Source organism: Marmota monax, unplaced genomic scaffold (assembly GCF_021218885.2).
Source record: "Marmota monax isolate L192 unplaced genomic scaffold, Marmota_monax_Labrador192_F-V1.1 WCK01_AAM20220418_F8-fsc00026, whole genome shotgun sequence".
Lineage (NCBI taxonomy): Eukaryota > Metazoa > Chordata > Mammalia > Rodentia > Sciuridae > Marmota > Marmota monax.
The window spans coordinates 14493668-14516802 of NW_026693108.1; the positions used below are offsets into that span (position 1 = coordinate 14493668).

Genomic DNA, 23135 nt, shown 5'->3' on the forward strand with positions numbered 1-23135 from the left:
CATGTGATGTGGGATTTTTCCTTCCTCCTTTTATCATTGATTTCTAGTTTCATTCCATTATGATCAGATAAAATGCATGGTATTATCTTCACCCCTTTATAATTACTGAGGGTTGCCCTATGGCATAATATATGGTCTATTTGTGAGAAGGTTCCTTGTGCTGCTGAGAAAAAAGTATATCCACTTGATGATGGTTGATATATTCTATATATGTCAGTTAAGTCTATGTTATTGATTGTGATACTGAGTTCTATAGTTTCATTATTCAACTTTTGTTTGGAGGATCTGTCCAATGGTGAGAGAGGTGTGTTGAAGTCACCCATAATTGTTGTGGTCTATTTGATTCTTGAACTTGAGGAGAATTTGTTTTATGAATGTCGCAGCACCATTATTTGGTGCATAAATATTTATATTTGTTATGTCTTGTTGGTGCATGGTTCCTTTTAACAGTATATAATGTCCTTCCTTATCCCTTTTGATTAACTTAGTCTTGAAGTCTATTTTATTCGATATGAGGATGGCCACCCCTGCTTGCTTACGAGGACCGTGTGTGTGGTATATTTTTTCCCAACCTTTCACCTTCAGCCTGTGTATGTCTTTTCCAATCAGATGTGTCTCCTGGAGGCAGCAAGTTGTTGGATTTGGTTTTTTAATCCATGTTACCAGCCTATGTCGCTTTATTGGAGAGTTTAAGCCATTAACGTTTAGAGTTACTATTGATATATGGTTTGTACTTCCAGCCATGTTTGATTATTTATCTTTTTTTTTTTTTTTTCCAATTTAGTTTGTTTCTCTATGATTGGCTTTCCCCCCGCCCTTTGTCTTTACTGAGGCACTTCCCACTGATGGTTTTGGTTATTGTTTTTCATTTCTTCCTCATGTAGTGTTTTGCTCAAGATGCTTTGCAATGCTGGTTTTCTGGCTGCAAATTCTTTTAACTTTTGTTTATCATGAAAGATTTTTATTTCGTTGTCGTACCTGAAGCTTAATTTTGCTGGATACAGAATTCTTGGTTGGCATCCATTATCTTCAGTGTTTGAAATACGTTGTTCCAGGATCTTCTCGCTTTCAGCGTCTGTGATGAAAAATCCGTTGTTAACCTTATTGGTTTACCCCTGAATGTAATCTGCCTCCTTTCTCTTGTAGCTTTTAATATTTTCTCTTTGTTCTGTATATTGGATATCTTCATAACAATGTGTCTTGGCGTTGGTCTACTGTGATTTTGTATGCTCGGTGTCCTGTATGCATCTACAATTTGTATATCCGTTTCCTTTTTTATTTCTGGAAAGTTTTCTGTAATTATTTCATTCAGCAGGATACTCATTCCCTTGGTTTGAATCTCTATACCTTCGTCTATCCCGATGACTCTTAAGTTTGGTTTTTTTATGTTATCCCATATCTCTTGGATGTTTTTCTCGTGATTGTTTACCAGCCTTTCTGAGTTTGCTAGACTCTTTTCAAGATGATATATTTTGTCTTCATTATCTGACGTTCTGGCTTCTCCTTGCTCCACTTTGTTAGTGATACTCTCATTTGAGTTTTTAATTTGGTTTATAGTTTCCTTCATTTCTAGAATTATTGTTTGATTTTTTTTTTATAATCTGTATCTCCTGATAAAGATGCTTAACTTGTTCTTTTATCTGTTTATGTAATTCATTTTCAATGTGTTCTTTCACTGTTTGAATTTGCTGTCTCATATCCTCTTTAAGATTCCATTCCATCTGTCTAAAGTATTCCTTGAGTTCTTTATTTGACCATTTTTCTGATGCCTCTAGGTCCTCCTGAATATTTAGGCTGTCCTGCATTGTTTGTACTCCTTTTCTTCCTTGCTTTTTCATGCTGCTCATGTTACTTCTTGTTCTGTTTGACTGCTGAGTTACTGTTTACTCCTATAAATTTATTTGATGCTTGGGAGGAAAGGTATTAGAAGGGAAGGGAGGAAGTCACTAAAGAGAATGAGAGTAAGCAGGTTGAATTCAAGTAAGGGGTAATAAGAAAATTGAAAAGAAAAAAGAAAAAAAATAGAAAAGAAAAGAAAAAAAATTTTAAAAAGATAATAAAAAAATAAAAATTAAAATTAAAAACATAAAAAAATTTTAAAAAACAACAAAAAAATGAAAATGAAAAAACCCAAATTAAAAAAAAATTAATGAATGCAGTCTTAGAGTTTAACTTCTCTTCCAGTAGGTGGAGCTGTGCCCACCAAGCCAAGCTTCTCCTCTCAATACACGGGAACCAATCACTGTGCAGCAGCAGCAGCTCCTCCTCCCAGACTGGGCGTTTCTCCAATCCTGGGTGCCTAGGGCCTTCTGTTGTGTCTAGTCACTTCCCCACTTTTCCTCAAGCCAGGTGACGCTCACCACAATACTGGCTACACGCCAGGTCTGCTGGTCCCGGGAGCTCTGTTTTCATGAACGACTGGGCATGAAACGACTCCCTGTTTGCCATTCCCTCACACCCTAAGTTTGTAGAGCTGGAGGCTGAGAACAGTCAGCGAATTTTGCTTGCCCTCCGGTAGCCACGCCCCCGGGAGCTGGTGCGAGAGACCTCAGTTGTCTGCACTGGTGGGAGCGGTAGCCAGGATTTCCGCGCCGCGGGTCCGGCGCCACTCCTGATTCCCTCGGTGTGGCTATCGCACTCACGGGGGAGCTGGGAGGGTCCCTTAAGGTTTCCCCGCTGTGTGGAGAGGGAAGGCTAGGGGATTACACACCTGTCGCTGCTGGCTTCAGTGAAGTTATCTCCTCCGCCACATTCTGGTGACGTCAGTTCTCTGCCATGGTGGTATCCCATGCAAATGGCGACAGTTTGTTCCCTTTGCTGGGTGACCAATGCAACGGGTGGGTCCTGACTGTCTCTCCCAAGCCCCATTTCAATCCTGTGGCCACTGCCTATGAAGGCTCGGTTGGTATTAACCTCCGTAGGATCAGAAGGCCCATATGGTATCTAAGTGAACTTTATTTATACTTAACAGATCTTTGGTCGCATTTTAAAATTATAGTGCAGTGTGCATTATAACTTATGTTCTATTTTCCTATCTTACACAAATGTTCTAACAATTCAGTACTATATCATTGAATATCATATTTGATAGAATATCATTTAAAATAAAATGATGTTTAAGAACACTGTTAGGATAAATTCACTTTGAAGAATCCTCTTTGAACTGACAGAATCTATTCTCCCTGTACTATTATGCTAGTACTTCAGTACTTTTTCGTTCCAGAAGTTTTCCCTTCACAAAAGGATCCTAAGAGACTTGAAAAATACCTATTGTGTTTGGTAATTAGGATACATTAGTGAGCACTGGTAGTTTCATTGCAGTACTTAGGCTGGAAACACTTGAGTGCATTGAGGAAATCATAATTTCAGTTAATTTAGCTAGTACATGATTCAGCTGGAATTTGAACCCTAGTCTGTTAGCCTCTGCAATCCCATGGGAGGCCATCCTAAAAGCATCTTAGGCTATGCCTTCAGGCTGATTCACCACTGTGCATTGAGAACATGGAAGCAAATCTAGTAGTGTTATGTCAAATTGGTTATTTTAGTATTCCAACTCTGGTGAAATGTTAATGTGTTTTCCTGTTAAGTAATGACTAAATTTGACTTTAAAATATATACTAACTCTTGACAAAGTAGTGAGATTAATAATGCTTCTGAGATACTTGAGACTGACTATAGTTAGCCACTCACATTTTTTAATAGAATTGTAATTTCAAAAAAATACTTTTATTTCAGCATGAAGGCAAAACAATACTGGAAAAAAATGAATATTTCTTACTGAGTTAAAGATGTTGGGTTTCTTTTTAAGCTGTTTTCAGAATTAGCTTTTCAAAACTTTTTTCCGATTTTATTTTTTTCATCAAAGCTTTTTGTTACATTTCATTTAACCTAAGTATAGGGGAAAAAACTGTCATTGATTCTTTTTGTATCTCTCTTTAGGATGAAATTCCATAATTTGTAGATAACAGATAATAAATAGTAAATGATAATTACTCATTCATCAAAGTGTAAGACTACCTTATTTGAACATAAGTCAAAACTTTCCATTTAAACTTAAAATTGTTAAATATGAGTGTTGACATGTTTACATATTAATATGTGGTACAGGTTGAGAAAAATATTTAGATTTCATGGAAATATCTGAAGATCTAACATTCCAGATTCCTAAATGTTGTTTTTTTTCCTTACAGATCTTAGTTTTCAAGCAGCTTCTCAAATAATGTCCACTCCAGTATATGACACCATAAAATTAATGAAAGACATCTCACAGAACTTCCCCATAAAAGCCAGGTACTTTAAAGTGCATTGGTTTGTTTGTAACTAGAACTCTTTTCATTAAGTAAATTTTATGGGAGTAGCTGATTTCATTTAACATGAGGATGTCAATTCTAATATCTGTAGCTTTTTGAAATTGGAAATTTTAATCATTTATGGTTTTTGTTTTTTAGTAACTAAGCACATGTATTCACACTACAAAAGAAAACTATTGAATTAGAGGCTTATGGAAAGGGAAAAATTAAAGAGTTTAAATAAACATAATCTAAGAAAAAACATTTATGCAATAAATAGTAAGGGTAGTTTTCTCTTTCCTTTATGGAGGATAAGGAAAAATATTGTTCTGCATAGAAGATTTATACCCAGAGTGTTGTCAAATCATGTTCTTGCCTTTTAGATTTCACTTAATGACATCTAAAATGTATGGAGTTTTTGTATAATACTTCTTTTTTCATTTTGCCAGTAAAACATCTAATTAAATTGCTTTCAGAATATTGATGTTACAGTAAACATCTTTATTTCAATAGATAATACTTTTTTGCATATCTGAAAGTGACCAATGGGTACATTTTAGATTTTTAGGATTTACAACATAACGTAACTTGTATGCATTTATAATTTGGTTAGAAATAGCAGTATAAAATTATAAGCAACAAAATATAAACAAAGTTAGCTTGTATTGGAGAGACACCACATGTGACAAGTTAGAGGTGCATATACAACAATAGTATTTTATTTGAGGGACATTGGAGAGAAACTTAAGCTCTCAGCACATATTAAGCATCCAATGATATGTCTCTTTTTGTCAAACGCTATTTTATACATTTATCCACAGTACAAACTACAGAATTTTAAATCTAGGTATTCTTTACCTTTGAAAGATAAATACAGCAGCAGTAAGTATAAAATATCTTTTAAAGGTACCCTGAAAATAGAAGTGTTTGTAGCTTTACCTACAGAATAATGAATATGTTGATATGAATTCTTTCACCAAATTTAGTCAGGAATTAAATAGTCAAGAAAAAATACTGAGAAATCAGTATTTATATATTAAAACATGAAATATGTTTGGGTGTATTTAAATACATATATTTAGCCTCACGATTCTTATTTAACAGCTTTTGAAATTATTAGTCAAATTTAAATTAAAACAATGTTAGTTTTAATGATAGTTAATCAGTATGACTTTTTAAGAATTATACTAAATTCTGCTCTTATCTGTGGTTGATCATGAAGAAAAATTTACAGAATATGCTAGCATTGCTTAATGGCTAAATTGTAGGTTTAAACATGTCTGAAGTCAGACATTTAGTAAATGTCTGTTAAAATGAAATATTTGTTAAATTAACAGAAAATTTGCATTATTAAATTTTGTTATAATTTCTCTTAATGCTGCCAAACTTTATGAGATGATACACATTTGTGGGTTTCAAAATACATCTTTGTTCTTGAACTTTCCTTAAAGCAGAATTTTGAATTAACCATATAAATTTTTATACCATTTTTAAATGGATAGATGTTATAACTAAGCATTCTTGGGAGCTTTCAAGTTAAATATAGTCCACAGGAAATATATTTTAAAATTGTATTTATATTATAAGGGAATAGGAAAGGCAGCAGAATACAACAGACACTAGTATGGCAATATGTAAATCAATGGATGTGTAACTGATGTGATTCTGCAATCTGTATATGGGGTAAAAATGGGAGTTCATAACCCACTTGAATCAAAGTGTGAAATATGATATATCAAGAACTATGTAATGTTTTGAGCAACCAACAATAAAAATTTAAAAAAAAATATATAAGGGAATTTAAAACTCTTCAAGAGTGAATAATATAATGTCAGTACAGTTATTCCCCCTGCATCTGTATCACATTCACAAATTCAGCCAACCATAGATGGAAAATATTCAGAAAAGAATTGTCTGTACCAAACATATACAAACATTTTTGTCATTATTCTTTAAACAATATGGTATAATTTCCATAGCATTATGTATATTAGGTATCCAAAGTAATCTAGAGATGTATTCAGGAGGATGCATGTAGATTATATGCAAATATTGTACCCTTTTATATAAGGGACTTGAACATCCAGGGATTTTGTTATCTGGGGTTGAGGGGATCCTGGAACCAATGCTGTACGTACTGAAGGAATACTATATCATCTATTTTAGAATGTATGTGCTGTAATAAGATCCCAGGTTAACAAATTCTTTATGTATAGCTAATTCTACAAGTTGCCTGTTTGCATTTACACATATGATACTGGTAATTTCATACAAAATATCTGTATGAAAGATATCTGTGTATGGGCAAACCAATACAAAATAGCCTTTTTCAGCCTAATATATTTGAAAACAGAATTATTCAATAATCTGTGACTTTATGCAGTTAAGACATTAGAATTTTGAGTCTCTGTTCCACCTAAATCAGATACTATGTTGAGTAAAAACTATAGTATCATTGTCCAATTAGGCAATATGGAAATGTACATTCTTGAAGCATTGGGTTTTTAGTTTCTTTTCCAAAGTATTATATTAACATTGAATTAATTATTAGTCCTAAAAAATTAAGGAAGAATGAATTGCATCAGTATTGATTTTCCCAGATCTCTGACGAGAATTGCTGTAAATCAACGAATGAAGGAAGAGATACAGGAAAATCAAAAGGTTTGTTGGAATTCCTTTCTTGAAAATTTACCACACTAATATCACTGTTTCACACTTTGGATCATCAGTTTTCATAAAAGTTGATTTATTCTTTTCTGACTATGTAAATGAGTTAGAGTTTTATTTTTTATATTATCTACTAAATGTAGCATAAAAAATAATTCTAGCCAATTTTTCCTGAAATATTTTCTACTTATTTCACCCTGTACTCTAGATTTTATGTCTTTATAGGGTAAAGTTAATGATTTTTTTTATATCTGGTTTCTTAAATTCTTATGAGGACCCTGTTTTAGTCAGCTTTTTCACTGCTGTGACTAAAATATCTGACCAGAACAATTGTAGAGGAGGAAAAGTTTATTTGAGTGCTCACGGTTTCAGAGTTCTCAGCCCATATATAGCCAGTTCCATTCCCCAAGAGCTCTGGTGAGACTGAACATCATGGCAGAAGACTGTGACAGAAGGAAGCAGTTCACACTATGATAAGGAAGCAGAGAAAGAGCTCCATATCCAAATATATATGCCAAAGCCACACCTCTTATGTCCCACCTCCTCCAGCTGTACACCTGCTGCCTTCAGTTACCACTCAGTCCCATCAGATGATTAATTCACTGAATGGGTTAAAAGTCTCATAACCCAATCATTTCTATTCTAAGCCTTCTTACTTTGTCTCACACATGAACTTTTAGGGGATACCACATCCAAACCATAACAAATCCAATCAGCGTTAAACTGCTAAAGCATCATGAGAATCCTATGGCAAACAGGATACAATTGATCAGATGTTTGATAAAATCCTGCCAGAGGGCCTCTTAAGTTACCTTTAGAACCAAAAAGACCCTAATAGTTATAAAGTGTTCACACTGGCAATGACCTCACTGTAGTTCATAGGACTGGTTTGGCTTTAAGTAATTAAATACCAGATTCATAGGGCTCTAAACAATATGAGTTTATTTTTCTTACATAAAAAGTCTGAAAGTAAATGTCTATGGACATTATGATTCTGGTGCTCTAAAAGTTTCAGGGAGCATTCATGAAAACACCTTGGTCCGTCTTTTATGATTTCAAGTGGCAACCTTACCTACAGTCTTATTCAAAAGAGGCAGGAAGAATGGAAACAACTATATTCATTCTTATTAAAGCCTTCTTGAACCACTTTAACAGACTTTGATTTCCATCCCATGACCGAGATTGTCATGTGGCCATTCATAGCTGCAGGGTAGAGTTTGCTTTTCTAGAAATCATGGTAAGCAGAGAGCTAGACAAGGTGTAAAGCAGGGTTAGCCAGCCAACAGTATGTGTCATATTGGGACAGAGTTAGTTGTCTTATCAGCTGTTTTGATGAAGGTAACCAATTATGATTATGATGATAATGAGGCAAATGATGCACAGTTCTTTGGAACATAGGTGTTAGGAAAAAGAACACAACCTCATACCTCAGACAGTTCTTTATCCATTGACCATCTTAGAAATTTTTATTTTTCAAAACTGAGTTGTATAATTGTTCCTATGTTTTATTTTTATGATTTCTAACACCATTATTTAAGCAGAATTTTTTTTATGACAGTTCCTGCATTTGTTTTTTTACAATGCCACCTGCAATAAGAAGGAAGAGAGGGTGGGAAAGAAGAGGAAAATGAATCCGAGGGTGTCAGTGGCTTTACCCAATCAAGATTGTTTTCTCTGCTCACTTAACAGTCCAGAGTGGGTAATCTTTAGAGCTTTCCTTCATGTGGTAATTTGGGTCAAGAAGCTGAAGAATTTCATGAGGTTAAAGAGGAGATATTGGGGGAACAAAGGATAATTGGAAGGGATGAAGACTCTGAATAACTAAATGGAGTGAGTTCAGAGGAAGTATTTGAAAAACTGGGTAGTATCCCTTGGGGACAAAGTGACTGGAGATTAGAACCCCTGAACCAGTCTGGTGTTTGAAAATCAGAGAAGGACTGATTATATTAGGCGATTCAGCTTTTAAACTTTTGATCACTATAAGGAGTATTCAAGCTGAGAAACCTGGTAAGCCAATTTTGACTTTTGTACCCCAAAACAATCTAATGTCTCTCAAGAAAGTGTAACTTGTATGACTAATCAAGAAGGTAAAACTGATACCTACGTCAAAGATTTACTGTATAATAGGGAAAGCAGCAAAACCACTGGATAGGTGAGGAAACCTTATTAAGTGAAAAATTGCCATACAGAATTCAGACATGAACTTACACTTACATTATTGAAGCTAAAAAGCAACACAAATTTTGAAAGGCAATAACTCAAAGGTGGACAAACACTGTGATATCCAAACAAGAGGATATAAAACCCCAACCAGAAGAATTTTGCAAAGGTATAGAAAATAGAGATAAAACAATTCAGAAATAAAAGCTATATTACCAATAAAAGGGGAAGTGACTTTATAGAAAACATGGTAGATGACAGTGGATTAAAAATAAGTGAAACACCACCAATAGAATAGACTCCCACATTGAAGATAGATTTTTTCAGTTCTTGAAGGCAAAGTGTATAATCTTAGAAATAAAGTTGACCATAAAGAAAAGATGTTTAGAGATCAGGAACAGAATATTCAAGAAATCTGGGATAACTTACAAGGAAAAATTTTGAGATTCATTGGGATAGATAAAGCTCTGAAATTCACGCTAGAGAACTGCACAATATTGTCAATGAAATGACATCCCCAGATATTTTCAAGACTTTTAGAATGATGTGGTAATTCCAACACAGGTGACATATAGGACTATAGATATACAAAAATCACAGTAGATATAATCTAAAACATATTGTTATGAAAGTCCCTAACATACAGAATAAGTATAGTATTTTAGAAAAGAAGGAAAAACTGGTCACATTTTGAGATAAAACAATCTGTATTTCAACTGATTTCTCAACCTAAAACCTAAAAGCCAGGAGGATTTGGAATAATATATATCAAGCTCTGAAAGAAAATGGATGCCAGCCACAAATACTATGTCCAGTAAAACTGAGATTTAAAATTGAAGATGAAACAAAAACTTATCAAAAAATGTTAAAAGAATTTATAATTGGAAATCTATACTATAAAACATAATATTTCAAAAAAGAATGAAAATAAAAGTGAAAACCAGCATAGAGAGGAATTACACTAGAAGAATAGTCAACTGAAGGAGAATCAAGTCCAATTTAAGCATTTGAAATATATCAGAATGGCAGGAAATAAAAATCATTTCTTATTACTATTGAATGTAAATGGTGTAATCTCTTCAGTTAAGACAGGTTGGCAGATTGGATCTTTCATTCTTCAAATGAATTTTAGGACTGTTTTTTCTAGTTATGTCCAGAAGCTCATTGGTATTTTGATGGGGATTGTATTAAACCTGTCTGTTGCTTTTGGTATAGCTATTTTGACAATTTTGTCTATCCATGAACATGGGATCTCTTTACATCTTCTAAAGTCTTTTTCAGTCTCTTCAGTATGCTATAATTTTTATTATAGAGATCTTTTACCTCCTTGATTAGATTAATTCCCAAGGTGGTGTTTTTGTTCAGAGGTTATTGTGAATGGAGTGGTTTTCTTGATTTCTTAACTGAATTAGTGTTGGAGTATAGGAAAGCTGTTGACTTTATGGGAGTTGTACTTGTATTCTGCTACTTGACTGAACTCATTTGTAAGCTCTACAAGTAGTCTGGTGGAAATTTCTGGGACTTCTAGATGTGAAATCTTTTCATGGGTCAACATGTTCCTTTTCTTTCTTTTTTTTTTTTAAGAGAATTTTTAGTATTTTTTTTTTAGTTTTTGACGGACACAACATCTTTGTATGTGGTGCTGAGGATTGAACCCGGGCCGCACGCATGCCAGGCGAGCGCGCTACCGCTTGAGCCACATCCCCAGCCCCAGCATATTCCTTTTCTTGCCTGTTGTCTTTTATACAGAGGACAGCCCTGTCTTGTTCCTGATTTTAGAGCAAATGCTTTTGGGTTTTCCCCAATACATTCCACGTTGTGTGGAATTATTTGCAAAATATGTGGCAAAGGATTAATGTCCACAATGTATAAGAGTTCTGCAAATCAATAAGAAAAATTAGTGATCCATTTAAAAAAGAAGCAAAGGACATGAACAAACAATTACCAATGAAGAAATAGAAAAGGATTATATTAGTCCACTCATGTTACCATAACAAAATAGAGTAGACTGGATAGCTTAAATAACAGAAATGTGTTTTCTCACAATTCTGATGTATGATGTTGACTTTGGGATTCTCATAGCCTTTAAAATATTGACGTAAGTTCCTTCCATCCTCAGCTTCTCCTACATTTTTAACATGAATGGGTGCTGGATTTTATCAAAAGCCTTTTCATATCTATTGAGATGATTCTTGTCCTTAATTCTATTTAAGTGGTGAATCAAGTTTATTGATTTGCATATGTTGAACCAACTTTGCATCCTTGGAGTGAAACCTACCTGATCATGGTATATTATCTTTTTTTTAAATTTATTTTTTAGTTGTACACAATACCTTTGTTTTGTTTGTTTTTATGTGGTGCTGAGGATTGAACCCAGGGCCTCACACGTGTCAGGTAAGCACTCTACCGCTGAGCCACAACCCCAGCCCTATCTTTTTGATGTGTTTTTGAATGCAGCTTATTAATATTAAGGATTTTTGTTTCTTTTCCTCAGGAAATTGGTCTGTAGTTTTCTTTCCTTGATGCATCTTTGTTAATGGTTTTTGGTGTCAGGTTATACTGGCTTCATATAATGTATTTGGGAGTGTTTCTTCCCTTTCAATTTCATGGAATAATTTGAGAGGAACTAGTGTTTTTCTATAAAGGTCTGGTAGAACTTTGCTAAAAATCCATCTGGTCCTGGGCTTTGGGGTTTTTTGGAAGATTTTGAGTGAACTTTCAATTTTATTACTTGATATTGGTGTGTTTAGGTTTTCTATATTTTCTGATTCACTTTGAGCAGTTCATGTGGCCAGAAGTTTTTTCAGTGTCTTCTAGATATTCCAGTTTATTGGAGTATAAATTTTCAAAATAGGTTTTCATAATCTTCTGAGTTTCAGAAGAGTCTATGGTGATCTTTTTTCATCTATAATTTTATTGATTTGGGTCTTTTATTCTTTTGGTTAGTTTTGCTAAGGAATTATATATAGAAAATTTTAAAGAAGCAATTTTGTTGCATTGATCCTGTGTAATTTTTTTTTATCCTCAATTACATTGATTTTGGCTCTCATCTTAATTATTTTCCTATCTTATTTTGGAATTCTTTTTCTAAGGCGTTGATGTAGAGCATGTTTATTTGGGATTTTTTTTTTTTTTTTAATGTTGGCACTCAGTACTATAGATTTTCCTCCTAAAACTACATGCTGTTCCAGAGAATTTGATATATTGTATCTCTTTTCTCTTTATATTAATTTCTTGATTTCTTCTTTGATCCATTCTTCATTTTAAGAGTATTGTTAGAAGCCACATAAACACATGGAGATTTATTTTTCTTGCAGTTGATTTCCAGTTTCATTCCATTATAATCTGACAGAATGCATTTTTTTGCTAAGATTTGTTTTGTGACCAGAATATGGTCTATTTTCAAAAAAGTTCCATTGCTGAGAAGTAAATTCAGCTGTTTTGGGATGAAATATTCTGTAGATACTTGTTAGGTTCGTTTGATTTATAGTATTATTTAGGTTGGCAGTATCTATAGGTTTTACGTTTTAATGACCTGTCTGTTGGGGATAAGGGTATGTTGCAGTAACTTACTATTATAGTGTTGGAGTCTGTCTGGGATTTAATGTCAGTATTTTTTTTTCCTTTGTAATTTGGTGCATTGACATTTGGAGCATAAATGTTTTTTATCGTTATATCATCTTGTTCTCTTTACCAGGATGTGGTAGCCTTCTTTGTTCTGATTAATTTTTGCTTGAAATCTGCCCTGTCAAATATGAGAATAGCTGTGCTTGCTTGTTTTCAGGGATCATATGCCTGGAATATTTTTTTGTCATCCTTTTACCTTCAGCCTTTGAGTGACTTTGCCTATGAGATGAGTCTTGTAAACAACATAGTTGGATTTTGTTTTTTGATTCATTCTGCTTATTATGTTTTTTAATTGGAGAGTTAAGACCATTAATATTCAGTTTTAGTATGGAATGTGTTTGTGGTTTCCTGCCATATTGATTTTTTTGTTAGATTTAATACCGTTTTGATTCTCATTCATGGATTACTTGTCTTTTGATCTTTCTATACTTGAGAGCTTTGGGATTTGTTTTTAGTTCCTCTATTATGGTTTAGCTATTAGATATCCCCAAAACCTTATGTGAGAGTCAATGCAAGAGGGTTTAGAGGTGAGATGACTGGGTTATGACAGCCTTAACACAACTGGTGAATAAACCCCCTGATAGGAATTAACTGAGTGGTAGCTGTAGGCTGGTAAGGTGTGGCTGAGGAGGTGGTGACTGGAGACAAGTTTTTGGGTATGTGTTAAGCTGAGCTTCATCTGTCTGCATCCTAGTCATGTCCTGTGCCGCTCTCCTCCACCACATTCTTCCATCATGATATTCTTCCCTACCTCAAGCCCTTGAGGAATGGAGCCTGCTGTCTATGGACTGATACCTCTGAAACAAAAAGCCCCAAATAAACTTTTCCTCCTCTAAAATTATTTATCAGGTCTTTTAGTCACAGCAGCAAAAAAGCTGACTAAATCATTCTGTGTGCAGTTTATCTTTGAGATTCTTGTAGTGCTGGCTTGGTGATCATGAATTCTTTGTTCCTTCTTGGGAAAGATTTCTATTTACCCCTCAAATTTGAAATAGCTTTGCTGAGTATAGTAATCTTGCCTGACAGTTTTGTTTTTTTTTTTTTTTAAAGTGCTTGAAATACCTCAATCTAGGCCCTCCTTGATTTTAGGGTCTGAATTGAGAAATCAGAAGTGAGCTTCTAAATTGCTTCTAAATGTGACCTGATGTTTCTCTCTTGTAGCTTTTAACATTTTTCTTATGTTCTATGTTAAGAATTTTTGGTTATGATATGTCTTAGCTTCTCATTAGAGTAGGTCTATTTGGGGTTCCATAAGCCTCCTGTATGTGAATGTCTCTCATTTCTGATGGGAAAAGTTTCTGCTCTTTATGCCTTTATCTTGTATCTCCATGTTCTCTTCTATCTCACTGATTCTCAGATTTGATCTTTTGAAGTTGTCCAAGATTTCTTGTATATTCTAATCATGTACTATTATTTTTTTTTTCACTTTATTGCATTTGGTGTACTGAAGATCATGTGCACTGTCTTCAAGACCCAAAGTCTTGTCCTCAAGGGCTGAGGTTCTATTTTTTATGCAATCTAATCTGTGGTACATTCAAGGAAAGTTTTAATTTGATTGCCTTTCATTTCTAGGAATTCTGATTGGTTTCTTTTCACTGTTTCTATTTCTTGAAGTAGTCTTTCATCTGCTGTATTTGCTTTTTTAATCTATTCCTTAGATTTTGTTTTAGTTAATCAGTTTTTTATAATCTTTCTCTGGGATTTTGTCCACATAAATCGGGGTCCTTTATTGGGGGATCATGAATTTTTAGAGGAGAGTTTGCTGGTTTCCTCACGTTTTAGGTCTTGGACTTGGTCATCAATTGAAATGGTTCCTCTTGTTCTTTTTTATGTGTGTCCTTTTTTTGTGTGTGATTATTTTATTTGTTCTGAGACTTCTGTTTTTGATGAGTAGATGTGAAGGGGTAGGAACCATGGTCCCTCTCTGGTGGTTCTTCTTGGATCCTTGTTGTTGGTTTGGAGTTTTTGCCTCCTTAATTCTTCAAGTTGGAGTAATGTTAGGGCTCAGAAGGGATTCGATTGTGAGTAGGATGAAATTCACTGTTGATTGAGAGGTGATTGTTTTCTCAGCTGCAGAATCTCTATTCTGTGATCCAAAAAATCCCAGTCTCTTTCCAGCACCTCTTAGGAAGGAGTGGGGAGCCAGGAATGGCACTAATGTCAGCAACATATGTACAGTTTTAATATAAATATCTGGTGTCTACTTTTCTATAACCCTAATTGTTGCCTATGTAAGAATGGTGGGGTCAGCATTTAATGATAGTGCCAACAATAACACATTATGAACTAGGTATCGACTGTGTTGTCCTCTATATTAATAATCACAACAACTTGAGTGGGGTAGTAATTTCGTAGTCTTTATAGGTTCTATTTAGTGGGATACCATTTGTTAAGAAAAAATAGGGGGAAAGACAAGAGAAAGTTTGAAATGATCAAGAAAGTGATCAAAGGAGAGGCATAAGATAGGGAGCAGGTGTCAGCTATAAAGATAGAGAAATAATAAAGTAACTGAACATAATAGAAAAGGAAGGAATAGGAGATTCTGGCTATTACTGGGGAAAAAGTAAGGGAGGGGAGATGGGAGGGGTTAGAATCTAGATATAAAATAACCAACAAATGTAAGATCAAAACAACTTGAACCCTTGTATAATTGTTCCTCACCTAAGTCTAATCTAGGCTATAATGAACACATGCAGGAGAGAGCTATTAATGTGTAGGGAAAGTTATGAGTCTATATATTCAAACCTATCCATACATCGAGAGCACACAAAATCATGCATAATTTTAAGAAGTAAATAATAATAGAGTATAATAAAATGGTTGGGAAAAAGAGTTTGAAAAGTAAAAAATGGGAATATGGAGAAAAAAGAAATAGGAAAAGAAAAAGGAAAATGAAAAATATATAGAGGATAAAAGAAATAGGAATAGAAAAATGAAAATGAAAAAAAAAATCTTAATGAGAGATAAAGTTCTTGTTTCTGCTGTGGTGGTCAAATCTTCTAGCAGGAATAGATTTTCAGTCTTTGTTTTAGTTCTGTATTTCTGTTCACTGTCCTTGTGTTCCTTGCTTAGCTGCCAGCTAGGCTTAGTAGCTTTTAGATTCTAGTCTCCCAGGGTTGGGTGGGATAGACTGAGGAGTGCTGATGAATTGTGGAACTGGGTATCCACCAGGGAGTGTAGATGGCTTGCCTGGCAGTGAGCATCTCCATAATAGCTCCTATGGGGTGCCAGCCACCATAAATCTTTATCCCTTAGAATCCAGATGCTAAATGGTCCAGGCAAAATATTCCTTGTGCCTGTTTCAGTTTCTCCACTGTAGGCACCCTCTTGGGGGGGGGGGGGGTTGGTAACCTATTGGTAACTTTCTCCACAAGTTTTCATTTCCCCCATCTGCAGTTACATGAGCTGTGTGGGGACAGCTTTCAGCTCTTAGGCTGACAGATGAGGAAAATATTCCTATTTCACATTTGGGGAGGGCTACCTTGCAGGTGGAGTCTTTCCACACCATCCTCTGGGAGTGCTTGCTGTCCCTAATGCACACTTTCACCTGAGCGGACCACATTGGATTTGTTTTCACTGAGGGGCTTGCTGTATCAGCTCTGTGTGCATTAAAATCAGCCCTCCTCTATAAACCCCAGGCTTCCCTAGGTTGATTTCTCTTTATTTTTTAATTTCTTTACCTGCCAGCCACATGTTTCTTTCTCCATGGTCCCTGCTCTGCTATGATGGCAGCCAGAGCTAGTGTGTCTCTAAGGTACTTCTTATGCTCAAGTTACCCACTTTTCTGTAGCTCTATGAATTTTTTTTTAATTACAGTTTAATGTTGTGTTTCAGTGAGGTTCCTTTGCCACTTACCTCGTTGAGAAGAAGCCTTCCTGTTTTATAAGTGGGGTACTGCTGAGCCAAGCTTCCTTTCTCTGCTCCACTATCTTCCCTCCCTCCGGATCCCTCCCTCATCCTCAACCAGTCTTTTGATATTCACTCAGTTGGAATTTTCTTAGCTTCAAGTGATATAGTTCAGTTTTATGATTGTTGAAACATATTGGACTAAGCAATTACCTATTTTTTAAAAATAAGTTTATATTTCTCCATGGGGATTTGGATTTATTTCCACTTAACTAACACTCAAGAATGCTACCAGTTTAATTTCATTTTAAATAAGAAGTCTGAGTTTATATATTTTTTTGGATCATAAACTGTGAAATCAAAACCCAAACCCAGTGAAGCTAAGCCTGTGGGCATGAATTTGTTTGGAAGACTACTTCTTCCACCAGCAAGCAAGGTTGAGAGATAAGTTTCTGTGCTGTTTCTGCAGGACATTAGGTTCACCTTTTCCTTGTGAGTATAGCACTTCTTTATATGGGCATGAAGAGATCTCTGATCCTACTCCCCATCCTTTGCAGCTCCAAGGCTTTGTTCATCCTTCTTCAAAACCCAAGCCTTGGGCTATATAGGAAATTGTGGATTTCCTCAGAACAGGGCCTTCACTGTTGGTTTACATCTTTGAATTCATATTTTTCCTTTTTCTCTGCTCTCAGATGAATTCTTTAATTTCTTGAAAACAAAACCAAGGTTGGAAGACATTTTTAATATTTCATCTAGGTGTATTTTTGTGCTTTCTTTTAATAAGAGAATTGTAGGATCTTTCGTTTGTCACATTACTAAAACTTGAATTCTTACCCCTTATTTAAGAAAGGCCACTTAAAGTGTTAGACTAATTTGTCAGGATTTAAGGCTAGCCTTGTGGGGCAGAGGGGAATATAGCAGGCAATATGAATTTACTGGCATTTGTAGATTTTGAGGTTGGAATATAGATTCTTAAATTAATTTTTTGATAGGACCAGAAGTAACTAAAGACAAATCAAGTTCCCCTTTGAACCTGTATTAGGGTTTACTTTCTTTCCAGTATTCTGTGTGAAACAGTGTAAATATTTTGTTTACAAGTTTTATTCTTTCTCTCCCTTCTCTGTATGTAGCTTACCTGTCATGTTGACCAGTAATCATATAAAATATTCAACTTTGTCAATCTTTCCCTGAATTTTTTCAAATCAGTTACTTCATTTGCCTTTTGAGAATATTTTTACACATTGCTATTATGTCACTTACAATATTGAAATGAAATGTTTAAAATTGATTTTCCTCCTAAACTGGTTAACCTATTGCAATAATAGTAAGTAAAAGCTTTCATGGTACATGCGAAAAGGCACATATATATCGGTATCCATATATAATATAGTTAACCTGTGAGATACATAGAATCATTCCCATATTATAAATGAGGAAATTGAGGATTATAAAAGCTAATTGGATTTGTCCAGATTTTATAATAAGGAGCAAGACCAGGATTTAAACCAGGTGTGATTACTCTAGGAATTGGCCTGTGCTTGGAAGAACGTTACCTTTCCTTTCTTTTGTTATTAATGTAGTGCCAAGAGTTGTTTCTTTTTTTTTTTTAATTATTAAAGTGTTTGTTTATTGTTTTATAAATCACTTTGACTAAATTCTTTTTTTTCCAGTTGTATACAAAGTATATTCACACCAATTCGTATCTTCATACATGTACTTTGGATAATAATGTCCACCCATTCCACCATCATTTATAACCCATGCCCCCTCCCTTCCCCTCCCACCCTTCTGCCCTATCTAGAGTTTGTCTATTCCTCCCATGCTCCCTCTCCCTATCCCACTATGAATCAGCCTCTTTATGTCAGAGAAAATATTCGGCCTTTGGTTATTTGGGATTGGCTAACTTCGCTTAGCATTATCTTCTCTAACTGCATCCATTTTCCTGCAAATGCCATGATTTTATTCTTTTATTGCTGAGTAATATTTCATTGTGTATATATGCCACGTTTTTTATCCATTTGTCTATTGAAGGGCATCTAGGTTGGTTCCTAGTACATGGTACACAGGAAATGCTTACTGAATGAAAGGCATGAAAATTCGAACATTTCTTTAGTAGAAACTTCATGAATTTAAAATGAGATTCAAATATTTACAAATATACATCAAAGTTTTACTTGGGATATCATTGTATCAAGGAACAGGAATGTGCCACCTATTAAGTTGTGTGTGTGAACATACACTCACTATGTAAAACATATAAGAACTTTAATGTCATCCGTTGCAAAATCAAAATGTTCTGGTATTGAATTCTAACCTATCAAAAAATTTCATCACTTAGATCAGGAGAGGCTAAATCTAACCTGCCAACTGTTTATTATAAATGGGTTTTATCATAGCATAATCATGACCATTTGTTTACGTATTGTCTAAGGCTGCTTTTGTGCTACAAAGGCAAAGTTAAGTAGTCACAGAGACTGTATATCTTGCAATGCATGAAGTATTTACTAGAAATAGTTTGGTGACCCCTGACATAGATGACTCGTCTTGTAGCATTTGTTTAACTGTTTTGCTCTATTTCAAGGATCTCCAAGATAGATTTGAAATTCAGCCAGGTGATGCTCGTCTATTTATAAATGGCCTTCATGTTGATATGGATGTTTATGATCCTTTTAGGTAAGTATTAATATTATTAATACAAACTATGGTTTATGTAAAGGTAAAAATTGTCCTGAATTTAGTATGTCAAAATGCCAAGAATGGCTTTAAATATAAGTGCATTTTAAAAATTTTTGCTGGCGAGGATGTGGGGAAAAGGGTACACTTGTACATTGCTGGTGGGACTGCAAATTGGTGCAGCCAATCTGGAAAGCAGTATGGAGATTTCTTGGAAAGCTGGGAATGGAGCCACCATTTGACCCAGCTATTCCCCTTCTTGGTCTATTCCCTAAAGACCTAAAAGGAGCATGCTACAGGGACACTGCTACATCGATGTTCATAGCGGCTCAAATCACAATAGCAAGACTGTGGAACCAACCCAGATGCCCTTCAATAGACGAATGGATTAAAAAAATGTGGCATTTATACACAATGGAGTATTACTCTGCATTAAAAAATGACAAAATCATAGAATTTGCAGGGAAATGGATGGCACTAGAGCAGATTATGCTAAGTGAAGCTAGCCAATCCCTAAAAAACAAATGCCAAATGTCTTCTTTGATATAAGGAGAGTAACTAAGAACAGAGTAGGGACGAAGAGCATGAGAAGAAGATTAACATTAAACAGAGATGAGAGGTGGGAGGGAAAGGGAGAGAAAAGGGAAATTGCATGGAAATGGAAGGAGACCCTCAGGGTTATACAAAAGAACATACAAGAGGAAATGAGGGGAAAGGGAAAAATAATACAAGGGGGAGAAATGAAGGTCAGTAGAGGGGGTAGAGAGAGAAGAGGGGAGGGGGGATAGTAGAGGATAGGAAAGGTAGCAGAACACGACAGTCACTAGTATGGCAATATGTAAATCAATGGATGTGTAATTGATGTGATTCTGCAATCTGTATATGGGCTAAAAATGGGAGTTCATAACCCACTTGAAGCAAAGTGTGAAAGATGATATATCAAGAACTATGTAATGTTTTGAACAACCAACAATAAAAAAAAATAATTGTACATATTTATGGAATACAAAATACAGTATTTTGATATGTATGTACAATGTGTAATAATAAAATGAGGATAGTTATCATTTCCATGACGTCATACATTTATCATTTCATTGTATTGGGAACATTCAAAATCATCTCTTCTAGCTATTTTGAAATACACAGCAAGTTATTCTCAGCTGTCATCATTCAACTGTACTATAGAACAGTAGCACTTATTCCTTCTATCTGCTTTACTCATATCCTTCCTTTTTTCTTCCTCTCCATCAAATGCGTGTTTTTGATTGTGTAACACAACTCTATTATTTTGGTAGAATATTTTACCAAAATATACAAGCCCAAAGCTGTGAATAGTTGTGAGAAACCTTGGAGATAATTGTTCCAGTGAATACTAGACCTGTACTCAACCCACTATTCTAAACTGTCTTTCAATGAAAAGTAGGTTGTTAACTTAGCAGTTCTTGGGGACTAGACTGAGCAGCCAGGGACATATACCCTCCAGAAAGAAACTGAAAGCAACACAAGGTGTTTTCCCAGAAGAGAGAAATTAACAAGGATAATTTAAAGTGCTATGTCTGTCAGGAAATTTGAAATTATGGAATTTTGAAATTTGAAATTATGAAATTACATGCCTAGTGCATGGCACACACTCAGGAAATGCTTACTGAATGAAAGGTATGAAAATTCGAACATTTCTTTAGTAGAAACTTCATGAATTTTAAAATGAGATTCAAATATTTACAAATATACATCAAAGTTTTACTTGGGATATCTTTGTATCAATGTGCTATCTTGTGCCTTAGGTCAAAAATTCTTCACAAGTGCTCTAAGGCAGAAAGAATTAGGAATTCTTTTGTTAATCAATGGCCCCTCACCCATAAATCTAAACTTACAAGTCAAAAAGAAGAGAAAAAATGGAATTTGGTTTACTCTTGTAGAGAAGTTTAAAACTGATTTAAAAGTTAATGTTTGCACCATAAAATAAGTTCAGTTAATTGTTTGTTTTGCTTCTCTATGGGATGATTGATCCTGAGCCCACCAGCAGCAAGCTGGCCCCGGATTTCTCCAAATCCACATTTCTTTTTCCTTTCATTCAAGGAAAGATCCATTTTCTTACCAGTTTGGATGTGTAGAAAAATGCAAGAGAGACATAGAAATAGGATAGTTCATTTGGAATTTTTGCCATTTTATAATTTTTATCTCAAGCTGGCTTTTCTCTATATTTAATTGAATCCTTGGACCTGACAACCCGAGATACATAGCATAAACATTATCGATAGAAAGAATAGCGGCATGTGTACTGTAGTTCTGTTCCCTAGTGATGTGATGGCTACCGTGATTCCGTTAAAAGAGAAATAGCAAATATATAAGGATAATTGTATTTTCTGATATTTTTCAGGTAACATAATCAAAGAGATTTTCTGAAAAAGATAACAGGATATAGAATAAAATCAATGAAAAACAGGTGAATGAAAGAAAATTATATGGAAAAATAGAGAAATGAAAATGTTCTATTACAGAGATATTGCATAGGGAGAGTTTGTTTTTGCTACTAGTACTCAGAATTGTCCATTTGAGGAAGAAAGGAAATGAATTATTTTTTTTTTTCCCATCCTCTGTCAATAATTGCATTTCTGGATTGTGGAGAATCAATATCATATCTCAGATATGGCCCCATCGTTCTTCCAAGTCATAGAAGGAGCTTAAAGTCTCAGGTTCAGGGTCAGGACAGTGTAGGTCTCATTCCCAGAGAGGCTGAGACAGTAAGAACCATGAGACTGTGGCTGGGGGAAAGGCATCCAAGACATAAATGAGGCTTTGTTTCTCTACCTTAGAATATACTATCCTAGTCCATCAGGGAGGCATTATTGCATGTCTGCCTCAGCCACAGACTTGCCCAGTGAGAAATTGACTCTAATACAGATTAGGTATCACATTTTGATAGACAGTTACTTGAGCAGTGTCACTACCACCAGAAAGATGTGACAAAGTGGTCTTGATATCATCACTTCTATAGTTTTTCTGTATTTTCATAAAATTATCTGCTTAGAATTCTTTTGAGTTCTTGCAAAATAATTATTTTAATGCATGAAGTATTGAAATCCAATATTATAAAATCAATTTAATATTAAAATGCAATTCACGTATCTGAATCCTGCTATGTTGTTGGAACTGCTGCATGTTGGGGATATAGTGGTAAACGAGACAAAATAGGTCTTGCCTAAGTGATGTTTTCAGTCTAGATGGGAATACATCAAGTAAATAAGAACAGTGTGATAAGGCTTGTAAAAGGTTAGATACAGTGTGTGGGATTTGTAACCCCAGAAATTTGTATTTTTTGATGGAACTTTGGGACTTCAAAGAAGTGTTTTATTTAAGCTAGGCTTTAAAGGATGAATTGGACAAAGGGGAAATGGAGGTTGTGACAACATGAAGGCATGTTTTGAGAACTGTAGAGAATGAGGAGGAGCTAGAATTAGTCAAGATCACATAGATAGGCAAAGATCAGATTGTAAAAGCAAGTTACAGATTTGGCCTTTTGTCTCTAAGGCAGGAGAAGCCATCAAACAAGTCCAAAGATAGTTTCTGATGCTTCCCTTTTAAATACTATTTGTAAACCCCAAGATACAGGAAGTTTCCTGATAGATAAATCAAGTGTACTTAGTTTTTATTTATCATCCAAAATTCAAGATTTAGGAAAATCAAGGAACAAACTAGTGCTTATTGAAGATAACTGTGTGCCTGATCATCAGTTCATTCAGCCTTAATTCTCTGGAAAGGGATTATTGGTTTTTCTTTTTTAAGTAGATGTGGAAACTGAGACTTAGATTTTATACAAAACTAAAGACATAAATAGTAAATAATGGTAGTTTCAAAATCCCACACCCT

The 23135-nt window shown here is 34.8% G+C and overlaps 1 protein-coding gene and 1 non-coding gene across 4 annotated transcripts in view; one reads left to right on the forward strand and one right to left on the reverse strand.

The window, feature by feature from the left end:
- The window catches only part of Uggt2 (UDP-glucose glycoprotein glucosyltransferase 2), a 166875-nt gene that overhangs the window by 32370 nt on the left and 111370 nt on the right, over positions 1–23135 (forward strand). For all 3 annotated transcript variants that reach the window (XM_058582781.1, XM_046454787.2, XM_046454788.2), the window contains exons 9-11: positions 4191–4290; positions 6890–6950; positions 19171–19262. In XM_058582781.1, the coding sequence (XP_058438764.1) occupies positions 4191–4290; positions 6890–6950; positions 19171–19262 (253 nt within the window). The remainder of the gene's footprint in view (positions 1–4190; positions 4291–6889; positions 6951–19170; positions 19263–23135) is intronic.
- On the reverse strand, positions 21257–21347 carry LOC124099771 (small nucleolar RNA SNORA38). The gene has a single exon (XR_006854091.1). It is a non-coding gene; the product is annotated as a small nucleolar RNA SNORA38 (small nucleolar RNA).